General features: G+C 35.2%; 1 protein-coding gene and 1 pseudogene across 4 annotated transcripts in view; both read left to right on the top strand.

The window, feature by feature from the left end:
• Nucleotides 1-20,761, top strand: part of LOC114579933 — a 28,566-nt gene extending 7,805 nt beyond the window's left edge. Inside the window, exons 3-4 of one of the 4 annotated variants that reach the window (XM_028695994.1) lie at nt 1,068-1,165; nt 18,277-18,318. In XM_028695994.1, the coding sequence (XP_028551827.1) occupies nt 1,068-1,102 (35 nt within the window). In that variant the 3' untranslated portion in view covers nt 1,103-1,165; nt 18,277-18,318. The other 3 variants (XM_028695995.1, XM_028695997.1, XM_028695996.1) reach the window with 3 other exon arrangements.
• Nucleotides 3,657-25,517, top strand: part of LOC110115870 — a 120,332-nt pseudogene continuing 98,471 nt past the window's right edge.

Below are 25,517 nucleotides of genomic sequence, written 5' to 3'. Positions count from 1 at the left end.
GAGCGATAGCCAAAGGCTTATGCTTCTACTCAATTCAACGAAGGTCTACAAATATTTATGAAATTTTTATTATGTTATCTCATTATTCAATTGACATCTCTTTTGTTCATTTGATGAATTCACCAAGCTATAGAATAACAAGCAATTTCTTCTTACAACACAATTTGCATTGTTTTAATTTGTATTTCGGAAAGCAATAAAAGTAATGTCACTAAAGCATTTCGTACAAGAGGTTGGATTATTTTTCTCCTACTCACCTTAGCCTCACTTGCAAGATTGAAAGTTTATTGAACTCTATGTATGGGACCTCATTGCTAAAATATTGTTATATATGACATATATTTTTATTTGGAAGCATGGTAATACACAATTAGCATTTTGAGAAGTTGTTAAACATATTGGAACCTATATTATAGCTTGCATCACTCTTAAGCAAGGGAATATGAAAATCTTCTCTTAGACTTGCATAAATGATGTTCATTGTGAGAAATTTTGGATAAACTGGCTTTCCTTTGATAATATAATTTAAATAATTTAAATATAAATTTTTATTTTTAATTTATTTTTCACGTGCATTTAATGCACGTGCAATAAAACTAGTAAAATAAATTTAAAAAGTTTTGAAGTAGATTCTGATATATTTTTATATTATTTTTTTTTCCTGAGAAAAACTCGTGAGTGGTGAATAGGGAGGTGAAACTGCCCAGCGAAAAAAAATATAAATACGAAATTAAAGCAATGTGCATCGAGGAGGACGTCCATCAGGGCTAATTCCATTCAAGAATGCCACGTTTCTGGTGGAATGGTCTTATTCATTGCGTGATATCTAGAAATTGGTTCGGCCAAACACCAAATCTTGCAAGATTTCCGCGAAAAAATTGTTCAATAGGAACATTTTTATATCAACACCAAAACCTAAACCACCTGATTTCATTGCATGCGTTGTTTTCCTTTCTATTTTTCCATGATTAAGCTGAGTTTCTATTTACCTGTTCCGGCTTCGTCCTCATTATATCTCTCTTTCTAAAAAATTCTTTCTTGGATCATTTTGAGCTAAAAATCTGTAGAAAGGCCCGCAGAATATGTGCTCTTGCCGTGTTAGGTGACGCAGGACTGTGTTCATCGCTGCTCGGATCAACGTGATCATAGATTATCCTCTATACAGGTAAACTTTGGTGTCCAATTTTGTTCTTCTTCTTAAAATTTATTTTTGGGGCCTATATTGATGAAGGACTGCGGAACCTGTTTCTAATTCTTTTTCATTTATGTTATGCAGTGTCTTGAAATCTGTTGGTAGTTGGCACGACAGGTCAAATGTTTTACTCACGTGAGTTGTGCTTTCATTTTCCCCTGTTTTTTTTACTGCAAGATGTTTGATGTTTTGCATCTTTGGGCTTTGGTTGCTCAGTTGGGAACTTTTTTAGGTTGGGCACTTCAAGTAGGATTTAGCGTAAATCTTGCCAAAGCTCTTTACATTCAGCGTGAAATAAAATATGAATTTTGACAAATCTTGACAAAAAAACGGGTTTTATCAAATCCTGATAGTATTGTGATTCAAGATTCACTATCGCATAGTCTGTTAATGGGAAGTCTCTTTGGCACAGCTGCACAGGTGTAATCTTTAAATATTTTTAAATTTAGTAGTTCTTTGGCTTGTTCTTGTATAGATTTGCACCGGTGCAGTCATTATCATTTTTTCTGATTATTTTTCTTGATGTGGGCCATAAAATCATTATTGCAGGAGAAGCGACTTTTTAGTCATAGGTATACATAAATTTTTTTTTTCTTTAAAATTTGATTGCCACATCCAGTTTTTGTTGATCAAGACGATATTATAAAAGAATTTAAATTTATATTTCTATCATAACTAAAATTATAAAAATATGCTAGCTATTTTATTTATTGAGGAAATATGATCAAAAGTTTTCCAAGACCAAAATGCAACCACTATGGATTGCAAACTACTCTTAAGTCATCCAGGATTAAAATTGATTAAAATAAGGTTAAAATAATGGTCAATTAAAATTTAATTAAGGAAGAGACCTTATGTGATGAAAATATTTAATTGATTATCGAAGATTTTATCTAACCCCAATTGAATATGAATCTTTTTTATTCGAAATATTAATCAAACCTTTATACGAACATGGTTTGAATAAAATATTATTATAAAAGCTTATAAAAATAGTTGATTTAAATATTTAAATAAAGTTAAACCTGTTAAAAAAATAAATTGTAATGTAATAGAATGCCGTCCTAGTAGTTATAACATAATAAGACAAATGCAATAGTATTTTAATAAGCAACTTCAAAATATTTTACAATTTTAATAAGCAACTTTATCATAAATTTAAAGTAGTTACAATATTTTATAATGACACATTTAATATAATCACAATAAGAGGTATAACTGATCTGAGGTAGAATTATTAACTATTGTTTAGAACTTGATCAAAATTGTTATTGCTTTTCTTGAAAACTTCTTTTGAGCATTGATCAAAACTTATTTTGATATTGATTGAATCATATTCTGCTAGAGGTGTCAATATTTGACCCTGCTTGGACTCGACCCAAAAGTTTTTGGGTTCGGGTTAACCTGTTTGGCAAACGGGTCGGTTTTGGGTTTGACCCCGCACACCCGTGCTTGACCCCGCGCCCCGTATCCGCGTTCACTTTCCTACTTTGCGTTTGGGTTAGCGTATTGGATTGGGTGGAATCGAGTTTGGGGCAGGTCCGGTCCGAGTTCGAATTTCTGGCTCGTTTCCAAAATCAAGTCGAGTTTAAGTCAAGTTGGGTCGGGTCGGTTCAAATAACGACGGGTTATTTTCGGGTTGGTCTCAAACCCGACCCAAAAACCCATTTTGACACCCTATATTCGGCATATGATCGAAGTTTCTTTGACAATTGTTCAGTCCTTATTTTTAAACACAAACATTCATTTTATAAATATTGTGCAATGTTTGAAGCTGCTAATCTCATATCTAATACTTTTTAGGTTTATGTTTTAGGGTGTAAACATATGACTTCAATCATTAACCTTCAATGACAATTGTTGGCTAGTTGAAGATGAAGACAAAAATATAGCATTGTAACTTTTACATTAGAACTATCATTAGCGAATTAGAATAACTAGAGAAGAAGAAACCAAGAAGGCATGAAGAATGAGGGGTGGTTGATGCATGAAACATCGCTTATATAAAATAATTTGTCTCTTTGAATTACAATGGCATTTCGATATGGAACTTTTGGATATATTAACTTAAGAAATGAAATATTGGACATATTTCTCTAGTTTCAGATATTATAGAACATATAAACTCAAATTTCTCATATTATATGTGTGATGCTCTATTGAAAAAAAAGGAAATTATAATATGAAGAAATACAAACTAAAACTAAAAGAAAAAATATAACTCTTAAGAAAAGTAAAAGACTCTGAAAGAAATCAATAAGCATTCAGTTTGTTTCCCTTCACTGCTTCCATACCGGCAAATTAAGTGAAGCATCAATAAGTATTCAATCTGATTCCCTTCACAACTGTCATGTCGGCAAAATATGTTAATCATATTAATCTGAATCCGAACATAGTATCTGTAAAATGAGCTAATCACGAAAGGGCAACTGTCTGAACCTGAGTGGAAGAAATCATATTTTCGATGTCTGCTTTGCAAGATGCTATTGGATCTTCCTTTCTTTCATTTCTGTTGTCTAAAGCTGTTGTGAACGCTGTATAAAAATGTTTTAGATTATAATTTTCATCTTTGTCGGCTAGCACTTCATTTTCATTTTCTTTTGCTTGAAAAAAAGAAGCGGGCTTCAAAATCTAAAGACAATAAAACAGGGACGTTCATGAGAAAAAAACAAATTTGGAGACTAAAACAAGCATGGCAATTGAAGAAATGAAAATCAACTGTTAGTAGTTGTAGAAAATTTCTATCAGGTTCTCTTGTCACTTTGTATTATATTGTTCTTAACCACTTTACGTTGAATGACAGTTTGGCTTTTAGTTTGAGAAGTACGGTTTTTATGCTTGTTATGGGAGATTTCTCATTAGCTGATCTTTTGTGTATCTAATCTCTTTCTAGGTTTGAATTTTGCTGTCTGGGATGGACCTTCCTTATGGGAGTTTCTCTCTCTCTTCCATAAACCAATATGGAACCAAGTTGGTGAATAGCTCTTGACACATCCTTTGTCTATCCCTAGAGATCGTATTGCTCTGACTCTTGGAATGGTTAGTGTGATTAGTTGGGGAATTGCTGAAGTTCCTCAGATTATAACAACTTATAGAGAGAAATCAGTCGTGGGGTTTTCTGTCGCCTTCTTGATGGCATGGATTATTGGGTATTTATAATTTCTTTCAATATTTTTTTATTATTTGTAAATACCTTTGTTTTTTAATGTCCTTTTCCTTTTTTTATACTATCATAAATGAAAACTCAAGTTATTGCAACTGTTTTTGAAACTGAAGTTCAGTAGTTGGTAAAAGTTCATTATTAGCTAGCACAGGTCGAGTATTTATTGAAGGAGTCCATGTCTTTGCTAAAAAAATTCAAGTTTTTTCATCCAAACCTGAGCAAGCCATGAATTTTTGAGCCCAATTCGTTTGTATTCTCATAGGCTTTGCACCCAAATTGGCTGTTAGAGAGTGTCATAGTGATAGATTATAACAACTTATTGAGAAATCAGTCCAGGGCTTTTCCATTGCCTTCTTAATGGCATGGATTGTTGGGTATTTATATTTTCTTTCTATGTTTTTTATCATTTATAGAAACATTTGTTTTTTAGCTTTTTGTTTTGTTATATTATCCCAAAAGAAAACTCAAGTTGTTGCAAGTTGCAGCTGTTTTCAAAACTGAAATTCAGTAGTTGGTAAAAGTTCATTATTAGCTAGCGTAGGTAGAGCTCTTATTGTTGAGACTCTTATTGCTGAGACGTCTTTGCTCTAAATTTTCAAGCTTCTTTCATCCAAACACGAGCAAGCCATGTATTTGTTGTGCTCAATTCGTTTGTATTCTTGTAGGCTCTGCACCAAATTGATTTGGTAACTTATTTGTTAGTTGTACTAGTTGAACAATAGTGTCAATTGGTCTATAAGAATTTTTTTTTCTTAAGCATTTGGCTGAAGTTTTACTCAACATTCTATGGCCGTTGAAAACTTTTACAAATTTGTAGTAAATCAAGGGATGGTTGTATGATGTCTTTTTATACTCGGTGATATGACTATTTTCTGAGATAAAGTTAAATTCTAATAGTTTAGATTGTCTCAACGTCTGAGGAACCAATTTAGGGAGTGTTGTGTGCTATGGATCGTAAACACATGAACTGGAAACTATTATGAAGTATGGCAGGTTGAAAGGGTTTTAGAATGTGATGATCACTTGTAACCGATGTTTTAGGTTATAGATTTTTTTTTTTTGAAAATATGGGAACATGGGAATGTATTTGAAGTTTGGGAGAATGCTTAACTTGTGATGATATTAGTGAATTACTTAAAGGACTAGGCCTAAATTGATCAACTCTACAAACTCATGATACCAATGATAAGCAATTTAGATCTTTGAATCTCCATGAGCACTCCCATATTTTGAATTTTGAGTTTCTGGGGGTCAAAGTTTCCCAAAAGAACATATTTCTTAAGGTTAATTACATATTGGGTGATGCCCAATAAAACACTTGATCAATAAATCTTGATTGTGTTCCACTTGTGTTTATGCGACGATGACTGATCTCTTTCAATATGCAATAAAAGAACATAGAATAGGATAAGTTGAAACCTATAAGCACTGAGGTATAGTCAAATAGGAAAACAATGATGTAGATGTGGTTGTAGAAAGCCTAAGGCATGCTAATGTTCAAGGTATGTAGTGGAGGTGGATATATGAGGTGGCAAAGTATATGGGTATGCCTTTAAGATAGGGTAGACAAAGTCATGGGATTATGTTCATAATAACACAATCCTAAGTATGAGTAATTCTTTCTTCATATAAGAAGCTTTTTATTTTAATTTGTAGAAATATAATCCTTTCATATGAACACTCTAGTGAATGAAAGCCAATGAATATAGCTTCAAAGATAATGGAACTTATATTCCGGAACATTAGGCATGTCTAGATTATAAAAAAAAACCTAGATCGAAAGTTCATGGAGATTGTTCAAGAATAAAAGCTCTATAACTCAAATAGACCCAAAGTTCAATTCGATCTCCAAACATGGTGAACTAGAATGAACATCTACTTGCTCAGGTCTTTAAACTAGTGAATTGAATATACCAAATTCAATTTAAGGTCTTGTTGAACTTAATATCAAGCTTGTTCTTTCAACTTCAATGAACCTAGTGAATAGTTTTAATTTAATTTGTGTTGATCCAGCCTAAAGTAGAAATGAACTAACAATTATTGCTAGTTCCTTCTTTTTTAAGGACTAACAAATAAGATTCAATTGAATGCTAACCAAGGTTTAAAATTGCATAAATAAGCTTCGAGGCTTTTTCCGTCCGTGAGGCGAGGCGTAAGCCTCGAGGCGGTGTGAGGCGTAAGCCTTACGGACGCAGAATTGCGTAAATAAGAATTTAAGGATTTTAGCAGGTAAATAATAGCAAGATTCTATCATACAGTAAAAACATCTAAGTGATATGTGAAAATAGTGAAAAGTAAGAAAATAGATACAATAAAATCGTGGTCCCAAAGTAATATATACTGGTCCAAAGGACCTCGCGCACCTATATTATGTATAGTGGGGGAAGAGCCCTTTCTTCTCTCGCTCCCAAAGTAAGCACCATGTTCGATCCTTTCATCAAATTTCTCCTGTTGTAAATGTTTGGTCGTAGTACTCTTTTTCTTATAAGCTGTAATTTCCTCCTTCACCTTATCTGGAACATTCGCACAAGATGCTACATTCTTATGTGAGCCGTATAAGTGTTCTTTCATGCGAGTTACTCCTCCCTTCACCACCTTATCACAAAATTTACATTTTAAATACACATATGTCTTATCGCCGCCTCCTACATCAACTTGCACACTGTAGTTCCAAGAAGGGTCACGCCGCAATGACATATTTGTCTTTTCCTTGCCCCTAACCATATTTCCTAAAGCACAAATGCAAAATAAAACACAAAAACATAAAATAATAAGCATGAATATGAAGAAGTAGACTAACACTAACAACTATTACTAAAGATGATGAATAGAAAAATATTCCGGACTGCCGGGGGTCCAAGGGGGCGCTGCCCCCGGGCGGGGTTCGACCTGATATTGTAAGAGTAATTTTGAAGTTCTGTTTGTTTTTAAAGTTCGTAAGTTGTTTGTATGGGAAGATAACGAGTGATACCGAGCATGTACCTAACCGTACCGAGCATGTACCTAGCAGTACCGAGCAAATACCTAGCTTTATCGAGCATATACTTAGTGATACCGAGCATATACTGAGCGATATCGAGCATATACTAAGCGGTACCGAGCATGTGCTGAGCAGTACCTAGCATGTACTGAGCGGTACTGAGCATGTACATAGCGGTACTGAGCATGTACATAGCGGTACCGAGCTTGTACATAGCGGTACCGAGTATGTACCTAGCGGTACTGAGAACTATGACCCTAGCTTTCCTATAAGTTAAAAAATCAAACCCTAAACTTAAAAAGAACCTTAAGAACACTTGAAGAAGTGATGTAGAGGGGAGGCCGGAAAGGCGGAAACAAATGACTCACCGGCGAGAGGCGGCGCCAGCAAGAGAGGTGGCGGAAACGTGCGGGAGAGCCGAATCGGGCGTCTGCGTGCTTCCTGCGCGGCTTCGATTGACGTCTTTAGTCGGGTAAGTGGGTCTTTGGAAGGGTAAGTGGGTATAAGGAAGAATTTAAGAGGTTTTTTAAGTAAGTGGGCCCCCATATTTGAGGCGTACGCTTCAAAGGAAATTGCGCAATAAGGCTAGTGAGGCGCGCCTCACTCCACCTAAGGCGTACGCCTGATGATGCCTGAGAATTGCGTTGACTTTGAGGCTATTTTGAAGCAAATTGCGCAAAGGCATGCCTCAGATTGCGCAATTTTAAACTATGATGCTAACTTTCTCTTTTAAGGGACAAGTCACAAATAAGTGATTTATTGGTTCCCCACTTTGAAGGAAAAACCAATTATTTATTTAATTAAATTGCATTTTAGACTTTAGCAACATCTTGCTCCATTGATTTTTTTTTTTATGAGCAACCCTATAATCAAGTTAGTTTAGGAGCTGCCCTACCTATCTTGGGGGGTACATCCCTGAACCCTATAGCTCAACCATCTGGCTTATTGAGACAAGAGAATCAATCAACCCACTTGTGAATAAGGTTGATGATGTGTTGTCTAATTGATTATTTTAGCAATTGCTTGTAAGGTTGTTCATTCATCAATTTTAGAACAAGCGATCCTGAAAAGGAGTAACTCGGTAATAGTTTGACCTATAAATGATAGACAAACTATTCAGATTTGGTCTCTCAATTTTTGACTTGACGCACTTAGAAATCTAGAAGACAACTCAACCATGCAGCTTTTTATTAAGTTGTTGAGAAGCTCGACTACCAACCTTAATCTTTGGGTGTTGAAGTTAAGCTAGGTCTTTTTAGCTTACTCTACCCTTAAACCAAGTGGAATGATAACTAAGAGATCCAATTCGATCCTACGGGAATGTCCACTTAAAGGGTTTTAAATTATCGTTCAAGATAGATTTCTCATTTCAAGGATGCATCTCAAGGATTAGAAATCCATTGGCATTTTACAATGTTCAACTATTCCATGAAAGCTCTCATGAAATATTTCTTGCAAAACTTGTGCATAAAATTTTCAAATGCAGCATGTAAAGCATAACCAATGTTTAAAATTGCGTATTCGGGTATTGAGGCATTTTTCATTCGTGAGGCGAGGCGTAAGCCTCAAAATCAAAAGATTGTGTAAACATAAAATGATAAATTTTTTATATACTAATGAGTGAATAATATAAAACATAAAAAATATAAGATATGAAGTGAAATCAAAATATCCCAATAATAAGACAACATGAAATATAGTTCAACTCAAAATTATATCTTTCCCAAATCCCAGTATTCTTTTCATTAACATATAATTCCAATTTTCAAAAATAAATAGCAATGACATATCACATAATAACTCATAAGTCATCAGCACTGTCATTACTAAGGGGTTATTCATTTGAATCATCATTATGATGAACTGCTCTCTCCCTTTCCTCCTCTCCTATAGAGTCCAATGTTGGGCATTTACTTCAAGATTTATGTAAGTTTTAATATATATATAGCCTGAGGCGTAAGCCTCATGCCAGTGAGGCGAGGTGGGCCTCAAGGCGGGCCTTAACCAAGTTGAGGCGCAAGCCTCATAAAAAAACTCGAGGCGTAAGCATCGAGGCATTTTTTACTAGAATTGTGTAAATGCGGGCCTCAAGATGAGCCTCATATTGCGCAATTTTAAACCATGAGCATAACTACTTTGGAAAGTTCAGCTCAGGAAATTGCATGGAGCTATTTCACTACATCGAGGGATATTTCTATCTCTTATAAATCAGCTCTATAATTAAATGCACTGTTGAATATTCAGCATTATCATATATTTAAGAATAGTTAACTGGCTTTCGACAGTCGAAAGTATAAAGGTAACAACTCTTAAGTAAATACTATTAACTTTTTGCAATTGATCAATTGATATTTCAGTAAATAGAATTAACCGTCTGATTCAGTTCTTCAGCAACTACCTGTACGCTGGCACATCACCGGACGTGCACAGCGATAACCACCATTCGCATAAAATTAAAACAAAAATAAAGAAGAGAGGTGGCGACACTTACTGACCTTCCTATTCCTGTGCAATTGCTCAAGACATCTTGTTGTTTTGCTCTCAATCCTTAAGGCAAGAGGCAAAGAATTATGAGTCGTTTTCCATCCGTTCTGTTGCTGATCATACCCTTCTGCCTGTCGCCGATCTTTACGATCTCCCCTTTTGCAAACCGGACGAAGCATTCTCTATGGTTTCTTCTCCGCGTTGACTTGCCGAGCCGCACAGAGCTTCCTCCTTTTGGATTTGTTGAAGCCTTCTTCGTCTGGATTTGTCAAGCCGCACATTTGCGAGCCCTCTCTCTCAGGTGAATCAGACCGAACCTCCCTTCCGACTCTAGTATTGCGTGGATTGCCTTTGACTGACCTCTGTTCACCTAAAACTCCAGCCAAGGCTGCACAATTACTTCCATTGGTACTTGTCGGACCGTCTGGCCTCTATCCGCTCTTCTACAGGTGAACAATAACTCAAATTCCTGACCTCTACCAAGTCGTTTTCCCCCTTCGATTCCACTCGAGCAAGCAACGCTCGATTCTTCCTCTAAGCCGTTTGAACAAGCAACGAATATGTGAGAAAAGAGGATTATCCGATTATTAAAGCTATGATAATTATAATAATAATAACTATAATAGTAATAATAATAATGTTGACTTTATAAAAAGAAGAAAAAAATTAAATAGATGCAAAGCAAACGAGCCCAGCTCCAGCAGTCCCACTTCGCATCATCTCCCCAAATGACGCTTTGCTTCGCACAGTAACTTCCCTTATGATATAAAACCACGAGAGTCCATTCGCTCTGATCATTCGAAAAAACAACTTACACTTCATCACCCCTCCGACTCTTTTCGTCATTGCGGTTCGGTTTCGTTGCTTTGCAAGAGGCGAAGAGATTGCACCATCACTTCTTAGGCTCCCTCGTCGCTGTTCGGCTTTGCGACTTCACAGGAGGTAGAGATCGCACGAGTTGCTCTCCGGCTCCTTCGTTTGCTGTCCGACTTCATTCCTTTGCAGAAGGTGCGGAGACCGCACCCGTTGCTTCTTCAGCCCCCCTTGGTTGTTTTCCGACTCCCTTCTTCGTAGGAGGTGTACGGATTGCACGAGTCACGACTTCGGCTCCTCTTGTCCAACTTTGCTCCCTCGACGACTTTCTCCGGTCGAATTGGAAATAATTACATTTTTGATCGGAAATAACAACAGGAGATCTCTGGCTGTGAAGGTAACTTTCTACCCTTCGCACGCTTCTTCAACCAAATCCCATAAATCCACCGAACCGAGGGATTTACCCATTGCCAGGATTTAATGCGTGCACAAAACCCATTCGGCTGGATTTAGCATAAATCCGACTTAAATCCCGCTATACATCTGATATCAAATTACCCCGAAATGAACCCAATACTCCTTTGTTACTATTCGACTAAGCTCCTTCGACGACTACCCTAGCAAACCCGATAAGATTCCTCTGTCCCTCTCTATTTATATGTAATATGCATACATACATATATAATTATAATTATAATATTTTTTTTTTATAAATGACTGATGATATTTACAAAAAAGGGGAGAATGAGACTTTCAAACAAGTGTCAAAGACCTGCACTGTCGACCGTAGGTTCGGTCAGGAATGTTCAAATCAATGACCCGCGCCGTTGACCTTAGGTCTGGAAAGGAAAAAATTTCGACAAATGCCATCTCGATTTCTCCCTCGATGGGGAGGGGATGCCAGAAGGCTGCCAAAAATTTCTCGAAAATATTGGACTCGTAGAAATTGGAGAGCATTTAATTGAATAAGCGAATGATAATTTAAAATTTCTTAATTAAATTTAATTGAGTTGTTAACAGGAGCCTATTACTAAAATATTTTATAAGAATTAGAGGGGGGAGCATATTCTCTCATTACTTTTATCCTACTTCTCATTTTTCTCTCAAATGTCATCCCGCATGAATGGGAAACTGCTTGGATGTTATCATTTCATTCCGAAGACTATTTTGATAAACTTCATATATCTTTAAATGAGGGTGTTTCGAATGTCTCTAAATGAGATCTCTCTTTAAGAGATTCTAATACAAGTAATATTGAATGAAATACTTTAAATTGTACTGGCATTTTAAATGTTGTTCCTCTTGAAATGTTAGAAATCTCTAACTATCAAAACATTACCTCTCTTTTGGTAGCTAATGAAATAGAAAGATTTACTATAAATAATTTCATCTCCTCCATCAACTTAGAGTTGATTTTTGATCACTCAATGTAGATTTTATTTGAGACAAAATGAATAGCATTTTTAATCCAAGTGTCTTAATATATAAGAGCATTTTAAATCATAGAGTTTTAAATATGAAAATCGTAGAGTTTTAAATGAAAATTTTAAGTCTAACAGTTTTAAAAATCCGAAAGTTTTAAAATTGAGATTAATACAATTAACTAGAAAATGTAATTTTTGGTTAGTTGATTAATTAAATTAATTTGGAAGAAAATACAGGAAAAGAAATATTGTTTGCATTAATTGACTTATACAAGTAAACTCAACTCTCAATACAATCCTTCACAAATCGTAAAACTCTCCAAATAAACAACATTCCAACTCCTGTTAAAGCCCCTGGTGGGCTCCAACCCCTGTAACTATATCCCTTGTGGCTACGAGCTCCTGCAACTATCTGCAAGCTCCCTGAACAGCCGCAAGTATCACTTACTTGCAAACAAGTAAACAAGAATAAGTGCATCATGAATAAATTAAATTAATGCTGAAAAATAATAAATCTAACTTCTGCAGATAGAACAGAGTAAGTTCGACTTTAGGGGAAATCTTTAGATGAAAATGACCTAACCCCTAATCCCCAAATTCATCAACCGGTCACTTCTAATAGAAGTCATAAGTCTAACATCTGAGGGAAATGTTTATGTGATAATACAATCGTAGCCCCTTACTCGGACATCCTAGCCTATATGGTTAGGTTGTAAGACCCACCAACGGGCCACTTTTAAGTGAAGTCGTAAATCCCATCATTAGAGAAACTTTTTTAAAATGAAGTACATCGACCCTAACAATCTTATAAATAATCAGACAATTTTTAAGGAAAGTCATGTCTTAATCCAAATCCAATCCAAACAATCAAATTTAAACCTTTGGGCATCCTAGTATATAAGATTAGGTTATAAGAATCGCTTTCGGGCAACTTATAAGTTAAGTCATAAGACCTACGTTTTAGGAGAATTACTAAATAAATTTCAATGATTGTAAACTCCAAACAATCCAATTCAAACCAATGGGCATCATAATCTAAAGGATTAAGTTGCAAGACCAACTTTTCAAGCTACTTCTTAAGGGACGTCATAAGTTCTACCCAAATAATTAAAACCTTCGGGCAGCCTTGCTGTAGAGTTAAGTTGTAAGACCTACCTTAGGGCAACTCATAAGCAGAGCAATAAGCCCCATTCCAAATCAAATTCCTAGGTTATTTTCTATGAAAGCTGTAAGTCCCAATCTAAATCTGAATCCTCGGGCTACTTCCTAAAGAAGTCATAAGTCCCGTTCCAATCCAAACTCCTGGGTTACTTCTAAACGAAGTCATAAATTCCAAATCAAACCAACTTATGGGTATTCTAATAGATGTAAACCCCAAAAATTCAAATAAATTAAAAAAAAATCCACATCTAACCACTTTAGTCTACTCGAGATCCGTGAGAGGAGGCAACCCATGGCTGCTAATCAGATTCCCTAGACACTACGATCAATGATTGCTAGTGTTGGTAGACTGAAATCTACGGTATACATGGGGTGATGGAACCATGGGATCTTGATCGGATTTACCTCAATTTTTCACACTATTGAGACTAAAATTACCTAAAAAATTATTTCATTATTAATGGAGAGTTCTTCCTTACGTATTAAGAGGGGTAATTAACTATGAGTGCTTGCGCTCATGGTAAGTAAGGACTCCAGATCTTTAAACTTTAACACTACCCTCAGAGAAAATCTGGTTAATTACAATATGATTTAAGGGAAATGGAATCCCATGGCTACAAAGCGGGATTCATGCATTCGTGCTGTTTTTCTTGAGCCAACAAATAAGTAAAATTGTTAGTGAAATTATTTGCCTTGAAAGCTTGCCGAACCTTCAGAAATCATTGCATAACAATTTTTTTAAAAAAGAGAGAGATTAAGCTTAATCAATAAATAACTTAGAGCGTCTAGGGTTACCTTTCATCTTCTCCTTAATTCGTCGTTGCTGTTCGGCTTCGTCTTTGCAGGAGGTGTATGGATTGCACGTTAACTCGTCGCTTCTTCGCTCCTTCGTGCTTGTTCGACTTCGCTCCTTCGAAGACTTTCCCATTCCTTGTCGATCGGAAGTTAGGACATTTTGATCGGAAGCAACAACGGGAACCTCGCTGGCTGTGAAGGTAAATTTCTCCCTTCCGCGCGCTTCCTTCGCCTAATCTCGTTAAATCCGCCGAACGGATGGATTTAGTAAATCTGGGGATTTAAGCCGTAAATCCTAATAAATCGGGATTTCGGAATCCCGGGATTTAAACGGCGCGCAAAAAAAACCGTTTGGTCTGGATTTAGCGAAAATCCGACTTAAATCCCAGATAGTCCCGATATCAAACAGCCCCGAAGATCAGTCCAAATTAGAAGCTTTAGGACCTCTTGATAACCTGGTCAAATAAAATAAATTTAAATTCAAATGTGGATTCGATGTCATATATTGATTGCGCTTCTTATGCTTTTTCATAAGAAAAAGTTTGTTAATCTGTATTTAATCCAGCTTTGGGATTCTTTAATCTTTAACATTTCCTAGACCCAAAATGCAATATTAATAGAGACTACACACTAAGAATAGATAAAATTGCACCTTTTCATCTCCCATAAAATCTTACCTGTTTTATTTAGTTTTTTTTTTTAAAACTAACCATCAATTTTAATTTTTTTTTTGGGACATTTAAGGCCATTTAAGGCAACTCACACACACAACGCATACACAAAGACTCGAAACCAAAGAAATCTTTAGTTGGGAAGCATAAGCTTCTCAACCAAACAGGCCAAGGTGAGCCTGTGTATTTAATTTTAAATTAACTGCTGCAAATAGTGCAAATTTTTTTTTTAAACTTGCAAGGGGTTACTTACCCTATTCACTTTATCACCCGTGAAACCTCTCGTTTCTCTTGCCGCTAACCGTGAATTTTGTTCTTCGTTCGGCTCCACAATCCGGGCGATCTACTAGTGCTTAGTAAAGCGTATAGGATATTATATTCTAATATGGATAGTTTGAATTTTGTGTTAAACTATTTCTTAATTCTTCTCTCTTTTTAAGGCACTATCAAACTTAGTAAATATGAGGGGGTAGCCTATGCTTCCTTCATTCTCAGTAGGACAATAACACACTCGGGTAAGGAGTGAGATCATGGGCGGGGCAATGGGTTAGGATTTAGATAAAAAATAATAATGAACTTTGGGGCAAGGCCGGGCTAGCTTGCTCATTGGCCCTCAAATGCCCCCACTAATAGCTCCACCCATGCCATTAAAATCCTCTTTAGTAAAGCACGCATCTCAATTACATAATAAATTTCTTAAATTACAATTTAAATTTTGAGAAGTTCAACATATGGATATTAGTATTCTGGTCTCACTCCTCATCTATTGGAGTCAAAAAGCACCATAATTAATTTTTCCAAGAGGTGTAAATACATTTGATTTGTTTAGTGTGTTCATAAGGGATTTATATTTTCAGACAAGAAGATGGCTTCGCGCATAATATCAAGAACAAATTTAATAATTTTAAAATTTCATTTTAATATAATTTTATATTAAGAAATATAATAAATTTTTTTTTTTAAAAAAAAAATCTACTATTGCTGCTTGAAATAGCATGTGAAGTCCGCATGTGAATTGTACCTGTTATTTTTTTATATTTTAGCATCAATCCAGAAAAAATTTACACATTTATAATATACAAGATTCGAACTCATTCGTCTTAAATAATAGTCAAAAACTCTCAGCCAAAATGAGTTGCATAACTGCACCTTGTTTTATTGTGGTCTTTTCCAATGGACATGAATTAATTTAATTAGCAGGGCTCTTGTGTGTGTGTGTGTGTGTAAAGTATATATATATATATATAATATATATATATATATAATATATATATATAATATATATATATATATATATATTATATATATATATATATATATATAAACCAAATTAAAAAAAAAAACTATGCATTCATATCCAGAATATATTGAAGAGAAAGCTGTTAATAAGATCAATATTGAATGGTTAACAACAAATATCAATCAAAGCCTTCGGGAGATTGAGCAAAAAATGAGCTGTAAAATTTTGTAATTTTTTTATTAAATTCCTTAAATATAAGTTCAAAAGTCACATAAATAAATTTAAAAAGTTTTGAAAGTAGAATTCTGATAATATTTTTTATATTATTTTTTTTTCCTGAGAAAAACTCCAGTGGTGGTGATAGGGAGGTGAAACTAGGGGTGTCAATATTATGACAGACACGACAACCCGACCCGGAAAATCTGGGATTGACCCCGACCCGTTTGATAAACGGGTCGGGTTCGGTTTACAGATTTGACCGCCGTTTGGATAAAACGGGTCAGGTCGGGTTGCCCCGGGATGTTTACCGGGTCAACCCCGAAAACCCCCGTTTAAATTTTAAAAATATATAAAAAAATATTTCTGTACAAATGAGTTCCCTCGATGCTCATTTGATGGTATTCCTCAGCCACTCCATGACAAGCTCCAATTATCCTTGCTCCGCCAAATGAGATCATTTTAGGCAAGGGATCTGGTTTCACGTGCTCCGGGGAGCCTCCGGTTGCAGCTCAAAGCTGGTACTTTTCTGACGCTCCTGCCAGCTGCACCTCCACTTATGCGTGTTTTAACCAAGATGAAGGAAAGTACAACACCAGTTGTTTGCAAACTTTAAAATAAAGTTTTTAATTCCCAAAAAAAAAAAAACTTTATAAGTTAATGCACCAGTCTCCGGCCTCACCGTGCAAGATCAATATTTGAGAGCACGTTTGCCAAATTTGAAAATTAAAAAAAAAGTTTGGAAGAATGTTGCCGGGTCGCTGGGTCGGTGTCTGGGTTCAACACCGGCAACCCGGCCGGGTCGGGTCCGGGTTGAATTCCGACTCGTTTGTAAAAACGGGTCGGGTTCGGTTGACCCGTTTAGATACGGGTCGGGTTGGGTTCGAAGCCCGAACCCGGCGGATTGACCCGAATTGACACCCTAAGGTGAAATTGCCCAGCGAAAAAAATATAAAACGAAATTAAAGGCAATGTGCTTCGATGGGGAGGAGGAACCCCGTCCATTCAGGGCTAAATTCCATTCAAGAATGCCAACGTTTTCTGGTGGAATGGTCTTATTCATTTGCGTGAATTATCTAGAAATTGGTTCGGCCAAAACACCAAATCTTGCAAGTTCCCGCGAAAAAAAAGTTGTTCAAAATTAGAACATTTTAATCAACACAAAACCTAAACAGCCTGATTTCATTGTATGCGTTGTTTTCCTACTATATTTTTCTATGATTTAAGCCTGAGTTTCTATTCACCTGTTTTCCGGCTTTCGTCTCAATTATTCTCTCTTTCTAAAAAATTTCTTTTCTTGGATCATTTTGAAGCTAAAAATCTTGTAGAAGGCCCGCAGAATATGTGCTCTTGCCGTGTTAGGTGACGCAAAAGAAATGTGTTCATGCGCTGCCGGATCAAACGTGATCATAAGATTATCCTCTATATACAGGTAAAAATTTGGTGTCCAATTTTGTTCTTCTTCTTAAAATTTTTATTTTTTTTGGGGCCTATATTGATGAAAGGAACTGCGGAAACTATTTTCTAAATTCTTTATTCATTTATTTTATGCAGTGTCTTGAAATCTGCTTGGTAGTGGCACGACAGGTCAATGTTTTTTACTCCATGAAAATTGTGGCTTTCTTTTTCCCCTGTTTTTTAACTGCAAGAATGTTTGATGTTTGGCGTCTTTGGCTTTGGTTGCTCCAGTATTTTAATAAGCAACTTTATACAAACTGCAAAGATGTTTATGTTATGCACTTAGTTATTTTAATAAGCAACCTTCAAAATATTTTACAAATTTTTATAAGCAACTTTGTCATAAATTTTAAGTAGTTACATATTTATAATGACATATTAATTATATCAAACAAGAGGTGGTAAATGATCTGAAGGTAGCTTCAAAAACTCGACTCGGTAATGAGCTCGCAAGCCGAGTTTGTGGAGCCTCTGAGCTTCGTCTATTAAATGAGGCTCTAAGTTACATTTTGGCTATGTAGTATCTGAGTTATGGACGACTTCTATGTCGTTAAAATTCCTTCAAATTAAATTCAATATCTCTATAAAATGTGCTCAATGGCAAGATCATCATGATTAATTCCATTTTTATCAAGTAATCGCAGGAGTATTTTTAATTTGGTATTTTTTGAAATTTCAGGCTACCAGCACATCTAATAAACAACAATACTTCCACTGAAAGCAAACCCAATTCATAGAAATTCATGTAATGTCTAATCTGTAAGTTATGTAGACAAGACATCTGTTTCTTTAAATATTTGTTTTGCCTTTTTCCATATTCAACACCTAGTAATCATTAGCCTCAAATTGAATCAAATTTCTTAACACATTATTTTGCGCATTGCACATCCTAATTTATATGTCTTTGAGATATATTGCATGCATGACATGTCAACTCAATATCAGCACAAAATTAAGCAAAATTTGAACTTAGCTCAAAGTTTCATTGAATACATGATCGAATTATTAACTATTGTTTTGAACTTGTATCAAAATTGTTATGTGCTTTTTCTTGAAAACCTATTGTTGAGCATGATCCAAACTTAATTTTGATTCTTGATTGAATCAATTATTTGCTAGAGGTGTCAATATTTGACCCTGCTTGGACTTCGACCCAAAAGTTTGGGTTTCCGGGTAAACGCTGTTTGGCCAAACGGTCGGTTTTGGGTTTGACCCAGCAACCCGTGCTAGACCCCGTCCCGCCGTATCAAGCCTCACTTCCTACTTTGCGTTCGGGTCCAGTGTATTGGAATTGGGTCGAAACGAGTTTGGGGCAGGGTCCGGATCCAAGTCGAATTTCTGGACTCGTTTCCAAAAATCGAGTCGAGTTTAAGTCAAGTTGGGTTGGGAATCGGTTAAATAACGAGGGGTCTTTTGGGTTGGTCTCAACCCAAACCTAAAAACCATTTTGACATCCTATATTTCGTATAATGATCGAAGTTTCTTGACAATTGGTTCAGTCCTTATTTTTAAACACAACATTCATTTTATAATATTGTGCAATTGTTTAACGCTGCTAATCTCATATCTAATACTTTTTTAGGTTTATGTTTTAGGGTGTAAACTAGGATTCAATCACTTAACCTTCATATCAATTTTGGTTGGCTTAGTTTGAAGAATGAGACAAAAATATAGCAATTGTACACTTTTTTACATTAGAAACTAATCATCTATAGCGAATTAGAATAACTTAGAGAAGAAAGAAACCAAGAAGGATGAACGAATGAGGGGTGGGTTGATGCACTGAAACATTCGCTTATATAAAATAATTTTGTCTCTTGAATTACAATGGCAATTTCGATATGGAACTTTTGGATATATTAACTTAAGAAATGAAATGTTGGACATATTTCTCTAGTTTCAGATATTATAGAACATATAAACTCAAATTTCCTCATATTAATATGTGTGATGCTCTATTGAAAAAAAAGGAAATTAATAATTGAAGAAAATACAAACTAAAACTAAAAGAAAAAATATAACTCCTAAGAAAGTAAAAAGACTCCGAAAGAAATCAATAAGCATTCAGTCTGTTTCCCTTCACTGCTTCCATACCGGCAAATTAAGTGAAGCATCAATAAGTATTCAGTCTGATTCCCTTCACAACTGCCATGTCAGCAAAATAAGTAAAGCATATGAATCTGAATCCATACATAGTATCTGTAAAATGAGCTAATCACGAAAGGGAACTGTCTGAACCTGAGTGGAAGAAATCATATTTTCGATGTCTGCTTTGCAAGATGCTATTGGATCTTTATTTCCTTTCATTTCTGTTGTCTAAAGCTGTTGTAACGTTGTATAAAAATGTTATTGATTATAATTTTCATCTTTGTCGGCTAGCACTTCCTTTGATTTTCTTTTGTTTGAAAAAAAGAAGCGGGCTTCAAAATCTAAAGACAATAAAACAGGGACGTTCATAGAAAAAAACTAAATTTGGAGACTAAAACAGCATGGCAATTGAAGAAATGAAAATCAACTGTTAGTAGTTGCAGAAAATTTCTATCAGGTTCTCTTTGTCACTTTGTATTATATTGTTCTTACCACTTTACGTCGAATGACAGTTTGGCTTTTAATTTGAGAAGTACGGTTTTTATGCTTGTTATGGGAGATTTCTGATTTGCTGATCTTTTTTGGGTATCTAATCTTCTTTCTAGGTTTGAATTTTGCTGTCTGGTATGGACCTTCCTTATGGGAGTTTCTCTCTCTCTCTCTTCATAAACCAATATGGAACCAAAAGTTGGTGAATAGCTCTTGACACATCCTTTGTCTATCCTTAGAGATCGTATTGCTCTGACTCTTGGAGTGGTTTAATGTGATTACTTGGGGAAATTGCTGAAGTTCCTCAGATTATAACAACTTATAGAGAGAAATCAGTCCGTGGGGTTTTCTGTCGCCTTCTTGATGGCAAGGATTATTGGGTATTTTATAAATTTCTTTCAATATTTTTTTTTATTTGTAAATACCTTTGTTTTTTAATGTCCTTTTCCTTTTTTATATTATCTTAAATGAAAACTCAAGTATTGCAACTGTTTTCGAAACTGAAGTTCAGTAGTTGGTAAAAGTTCATTATTAGCTAGCACAAGTCGAGTACTTATTGAAGAGTCCATGTCTTTGCTAAAAAATTTTCAAGTTTTTTTTATCTAAACCTGAGCAAGCCTTGAATTTTTTGAGCCCAATTCGTTTGTATTCTCATAGGCTTTGCACCCAAATTTGCTGTGTTAGAGAGTGTCATAGTGATAGATTATAACAACTTATTGAATAAATTCAGTCCAGGGCTTTCCATTGCCTTCTTAATGGCATGGATTGTTGGGTATTTATATATTTTCTTTCTATGTTTTTTATCATTTATAGAAACATTTGTTTTTTAGCTTTTTGTTTTGTTATATTCCCAAAGAAAACTCAAGTTGTTGCAAGTTGCAGCTGTTTTCAAAACTGAAATTCAGTAGTTGGTAAAAAGTTCATTATTAGCTAGCGTAGGTAGAGCTCTTATTGTTGAGACTCTTATTGCTGAGACGTCTTTGCTCTAAATTTTCAAGCTTCTTTCATCCAAACACGAGCAAGCCATGTATTTGTTGTGCTCAATTCGTTTGTATTCTTGTAGGCTCGGCACCAAATTGATTTGGTAACTTTATTTGTTAGTTGTACTAGTTGAACAATAGTGTCAATTTGGTCTATAAGAAATTTTTTTTTTCTTAAGCATTTTGGCTGAAGTTTTACTCAACATTCCATGGCCGTTGAAAACTTTTACAAATTTGTAGTAAATCAAGGGATGGCTGAATGATTTCTTTTTATACTCGGTGATATGACTATTTTCTGAGATAAAGTTAAATTCTAATAGTTTAGATTGTCTCAACGTCTGAGGAACCAATTTATGGAGTGTTGTGTGCTATGGATCGTAAACACATGAACTAGAAACTATTATGAAGTATGGCAAGTTGAAGGGGTTTTAGAATGTGATGATCACTTGTAACCGATGTTTTAGGTTATAGATTTTTTTTTTTTGAAAATATGGGAACATGGGTAGGTATTTGAAGTTTGGGAGAATGTTTGACTTGTGATGATATTAGTGAATTACTTAAAGGACTAGGCCTAAATTAATCCACTCTACAAACTCATGATACCAATAATAAGCAATTTAGATCTTTGAATCTCCATGAACACTCCCATATTTTGAATTTTAAGTTTCTGGGGTTTAAAGTTTCCAAAAAAACATATTTCTTAAGGTTATTACATATTGGGTGGATGCCCAAGAAACACTTCGATCAATAAATCTTGCTTGTGTTCCACTTGTGTTTATAGCGACAATGACTGATCTCTTTTAATATGTAATAAAAAATAGAATAAGGATAAGTCAAAATCTGTAAGCACTGAGGTATAGTCAAATAGGCAAACAATGATGTAGATGAGGATGTAGAAAGCCTAAGGCATGCTAATGTTCAAGGTATGTAGTGGAGGTGGATATATGAGGTGGCAAAGTATATGGGTATGCCTTTAAGATAGGGTAGACAAAGTCATGGGATTATGTTCATAATAACACAATCCTAAGTATGAGTAATTCTTTCTTCATAAAGAAGCTTTTTATTTTAATTTGTAGAAATATAATCCTTTCATATGAACATTCTAGTGAATGAAAGCTAATGAATATAGCTTCAAAGATAATGGAACTTATATTCGGAACATTAGACATGTCTGGATTATAAAAAAAAACCTAGATCGAAAGTTCATGGAGATTGTTCAAGAATAAAAGCTCTATAACTCAAATAGACCTAAAGTTCAATTCGATCTCCAGACATGATGAACTAGAATGAACATCTACTTGCTCCGGTCTTTAACTAGTGAATTGAATATACCAAATTCAATTTAAGGTATTGTTGAACTTAATATCAGCTCGTTATTTCAACTTCAATGAACGTAGTGAATAGTTTAATTTTTAATTTGTGTTTATCCACCTAAAGTAGAAATGAACTAATAATTATTTGCTAGTTCCTTCTTTTTTAAGGGACTAACAAATAAGATTCAATTGAATGTTAACTTTCTCTTTGTTGACTATAAAAAAATATAATTAGAAATCTGATATACCTGGCTTCGACGAGTCCTGACATCGTGCGGTTTTGCCTCCAAATGAAAGCGACCTGTCCGTTCAAAACAAAATTAAACCTGCATCGCTCACCTCCCTTTAAAATATAATCGAAGCACTTAAGGTTCGCGGAATGATCTTCTTCTCTTTTCCATTGTTGCCGTTCGGTTTTGTTGCTTGGAAGAGGCGAAGAAAATTTGCAACAGTCGCTTCTTAGGCTCCCTCATCACTATTCGCAGGAGGCGGAGACCGCACTCGTCGCTCCTGTCGACTTCGCTCTTCAACTCCCGGTCACAGTTCAGCTTTGCTCTTTCAACTCCCCGTTTGATTTTTAATCCGGGCAGATGGTTTTAAATTTGATGAACTCGGGCCGTCGTATCTTAGATCCGGTCGGGTTGGTTCCAAATTGAGACCTAAACGCAGTCGATCTTAGATCCTGGTGTGTTGGTTTAAAATTGAAGACCCTATGCCGTCGACCTTAGGTCTGGATAGGAAGAAATTACGTTGGTGCCGTCCCGATTTCTCTCTCGGTGGGGAGGAGACACCGGGAGGCTGCCGAAATTTCTTGGAAAATTATAGAACTCGTCTTTTCGAAACGATTAGAGAGCAATTTGATTTGAATTTTAATTAATCAATCAATTAATTGATTAAAATTCATTGCTTAAAGTAAATTGAATTTGAAATTTATTGACTAAAAAATAAATAAATAAAAATAATACTTCAAATTTGAGGCCATTTAAAATTAATGAGTTTCAAAATATCGGAGCCATTTTAAAGAAAATGCTAAATACGAGAATTTCAAATTCCGAGAGTTTTAAATTTTTAGATATTTTTTAAAAAATTTAGAGCAGTGAATTTTAAAATTGATTTACTGGTTAATTATTTTATTAATCAAGAAAATAATAATAATATAATGAAATGCAGTAAAAAAGAGAGAAAAAGTTCCACTAATCAATATGTACAATGATACTTTAAAGCTCTCAAACTCTCCCAAATACTCTCCAAAACAAAAGTTCTCAAACTCTCAATGTTGTACATACTGCTCTCTAAACCCCTCAAATTATAACTCACAACAACTCTTAAGACTCCCCAAATACGAACTGAAACTCTCTAACAAAACAAAATATCCAGCAAGTCCTCCAAAGTCTCTTCTTATATAAGCTCCTACAGGTACCTTTGAGTTCTATCCTCTGCATTGCAAGCCCTGGTACTTTAACTACTAGCTATAAACACCTTCAAATAAGCAAATGAAATGTCAGTATATCATAAATAAATTGAATGAATGCTGATAAATCTAAGCTATTGCAGGTAGAACAGAGTACTAGAAAGTAAGAAAAGCTAAGTACGAAAAAGCTAGTAGAGCAATAGTGCTAAAAGACGGGTAGAGTAGTGGACTACTGTAATAGGAAAAAAACTACGAACACAAAATAATAAAAACACTAACACAATGTCAATATCTCGAAGTGTCAAAACTCTGAAGTATCAAGATCACAAACTCAATCAACTCAAACAAATTCATAACAAATTTTCAAACAATCAAATTTAAACTAAGGGCAGCCTTGTTTATAAGAACTTGGTTTTAAGACCACTACTCGGCAACTTTCGTAGGAAAGTCGTAAGCCCGACTTTAGAGAACGTTTTAGGTAAAAATTTACCTAACTCATAACCTCCAATTAATACCCTCGGCCACTTCTAATAGAAGCCGTAAGTCCGACATCTGAGTGAAGTGTTTAGGTGATAATACAAACCTAGACCTCACTTGGGCAGCCTAGTTTATAGGGCTTGGTTGTAAGACCCACACTTCGGGACACTTAGCTTAAGGTTCTAAGTCGTAAGACCCGTAGTTAGGCAAATTTCTAACGAAGTACTAAGACCTACCTAGCTAAAAATCATTGGGCCACCCTAGCAGAGGCCGTAAGTCCCTATCTAAATCTAATCCTATGAAATAACTTTTGCTGAAAAATCAAGGCAAAAGCCTCAAGAAAGAATTTCATCTTTAATATAATATTTTGAAGTACAATAATTATAATTCCTATGTTAAAAGCATGTGGAATTTCTATTGTAGGATTTTCTATCCAAATAGTTAAAGCCTACGGGTATCCTAGCCTATAGGGTTAGGTTGTAACCCACCAGTGGGCTACTTCTAAGTGAGGCGTAAGACCCATGTTTTAGGAAAATTACTAAATAAATTAGAATGAACCTAAAACCTAAACAATTAAATTTAAACCTATGAGCATCTTAGTCTAAAGGATTAAGTTGTAAGATCCGCTTTTCAGGCTACTTCCTAAGGGAAGCCATAAGCCCTACCAATAATTAAAATTCTCAGGTAGTCTCGCTATAGAGTTTGGTTGTAAGACCCATCTTTGGGCAACTCATAAATAGAGTAATAAGCCCCAATTCCAAATTAAATCCCTGGGTTACTTTCTACGAAAGCCGTAAGTCCCAACCTAAGTTTAAATTCCTTGGCTACTTCTTAGAGAAGCCATAAGACCCGCTCCAATCCAAACTTCGGGATTATTTCTAAACGAAGTTATGAATCCCAAACTAAATTAATTTTTGAGTATTCAAATAGATGTAAACCCCAAACCCCAAACAAAAATTTAAACTAAAATCAACATCTTATTACTTCAGCTACTCGGATCCATGAGAGAAGGCAACCCATGGCTGCTAATCAGATTCCTTGAACACTACGGTCAATGTTTGTTAGTGTTGGTAGACTGAAATCTACGGTATACCCGGGACGACGGTACCATGGGATCTTGATTGGGTTTACCTCCATCTTCCCACCATTGAACTAAATACTT

The sequence above is a fragment of the Dendrobium catenatum genome, unplaced genomic scaffold (assembly GCF_001605985.2).
Source record: "Dendrobium catenatum unplaced genomic scaffold, ASM160598v2 fragScaff_scaffold_716, whole genome shotgun sequence".
Taxonomy (NCBI): Eukaryota; Viridiplantae; Streptophyta; class Magnoliopsida; order Asparagales; family Orchidaceae; genus Dendrobium; species Dendrobium catenatum.
The sequence above is the reverse complement of the archived record's forward strand: the minus strand, read 5'-3'. Positions and strand labels throughout refer to the sequence as shown.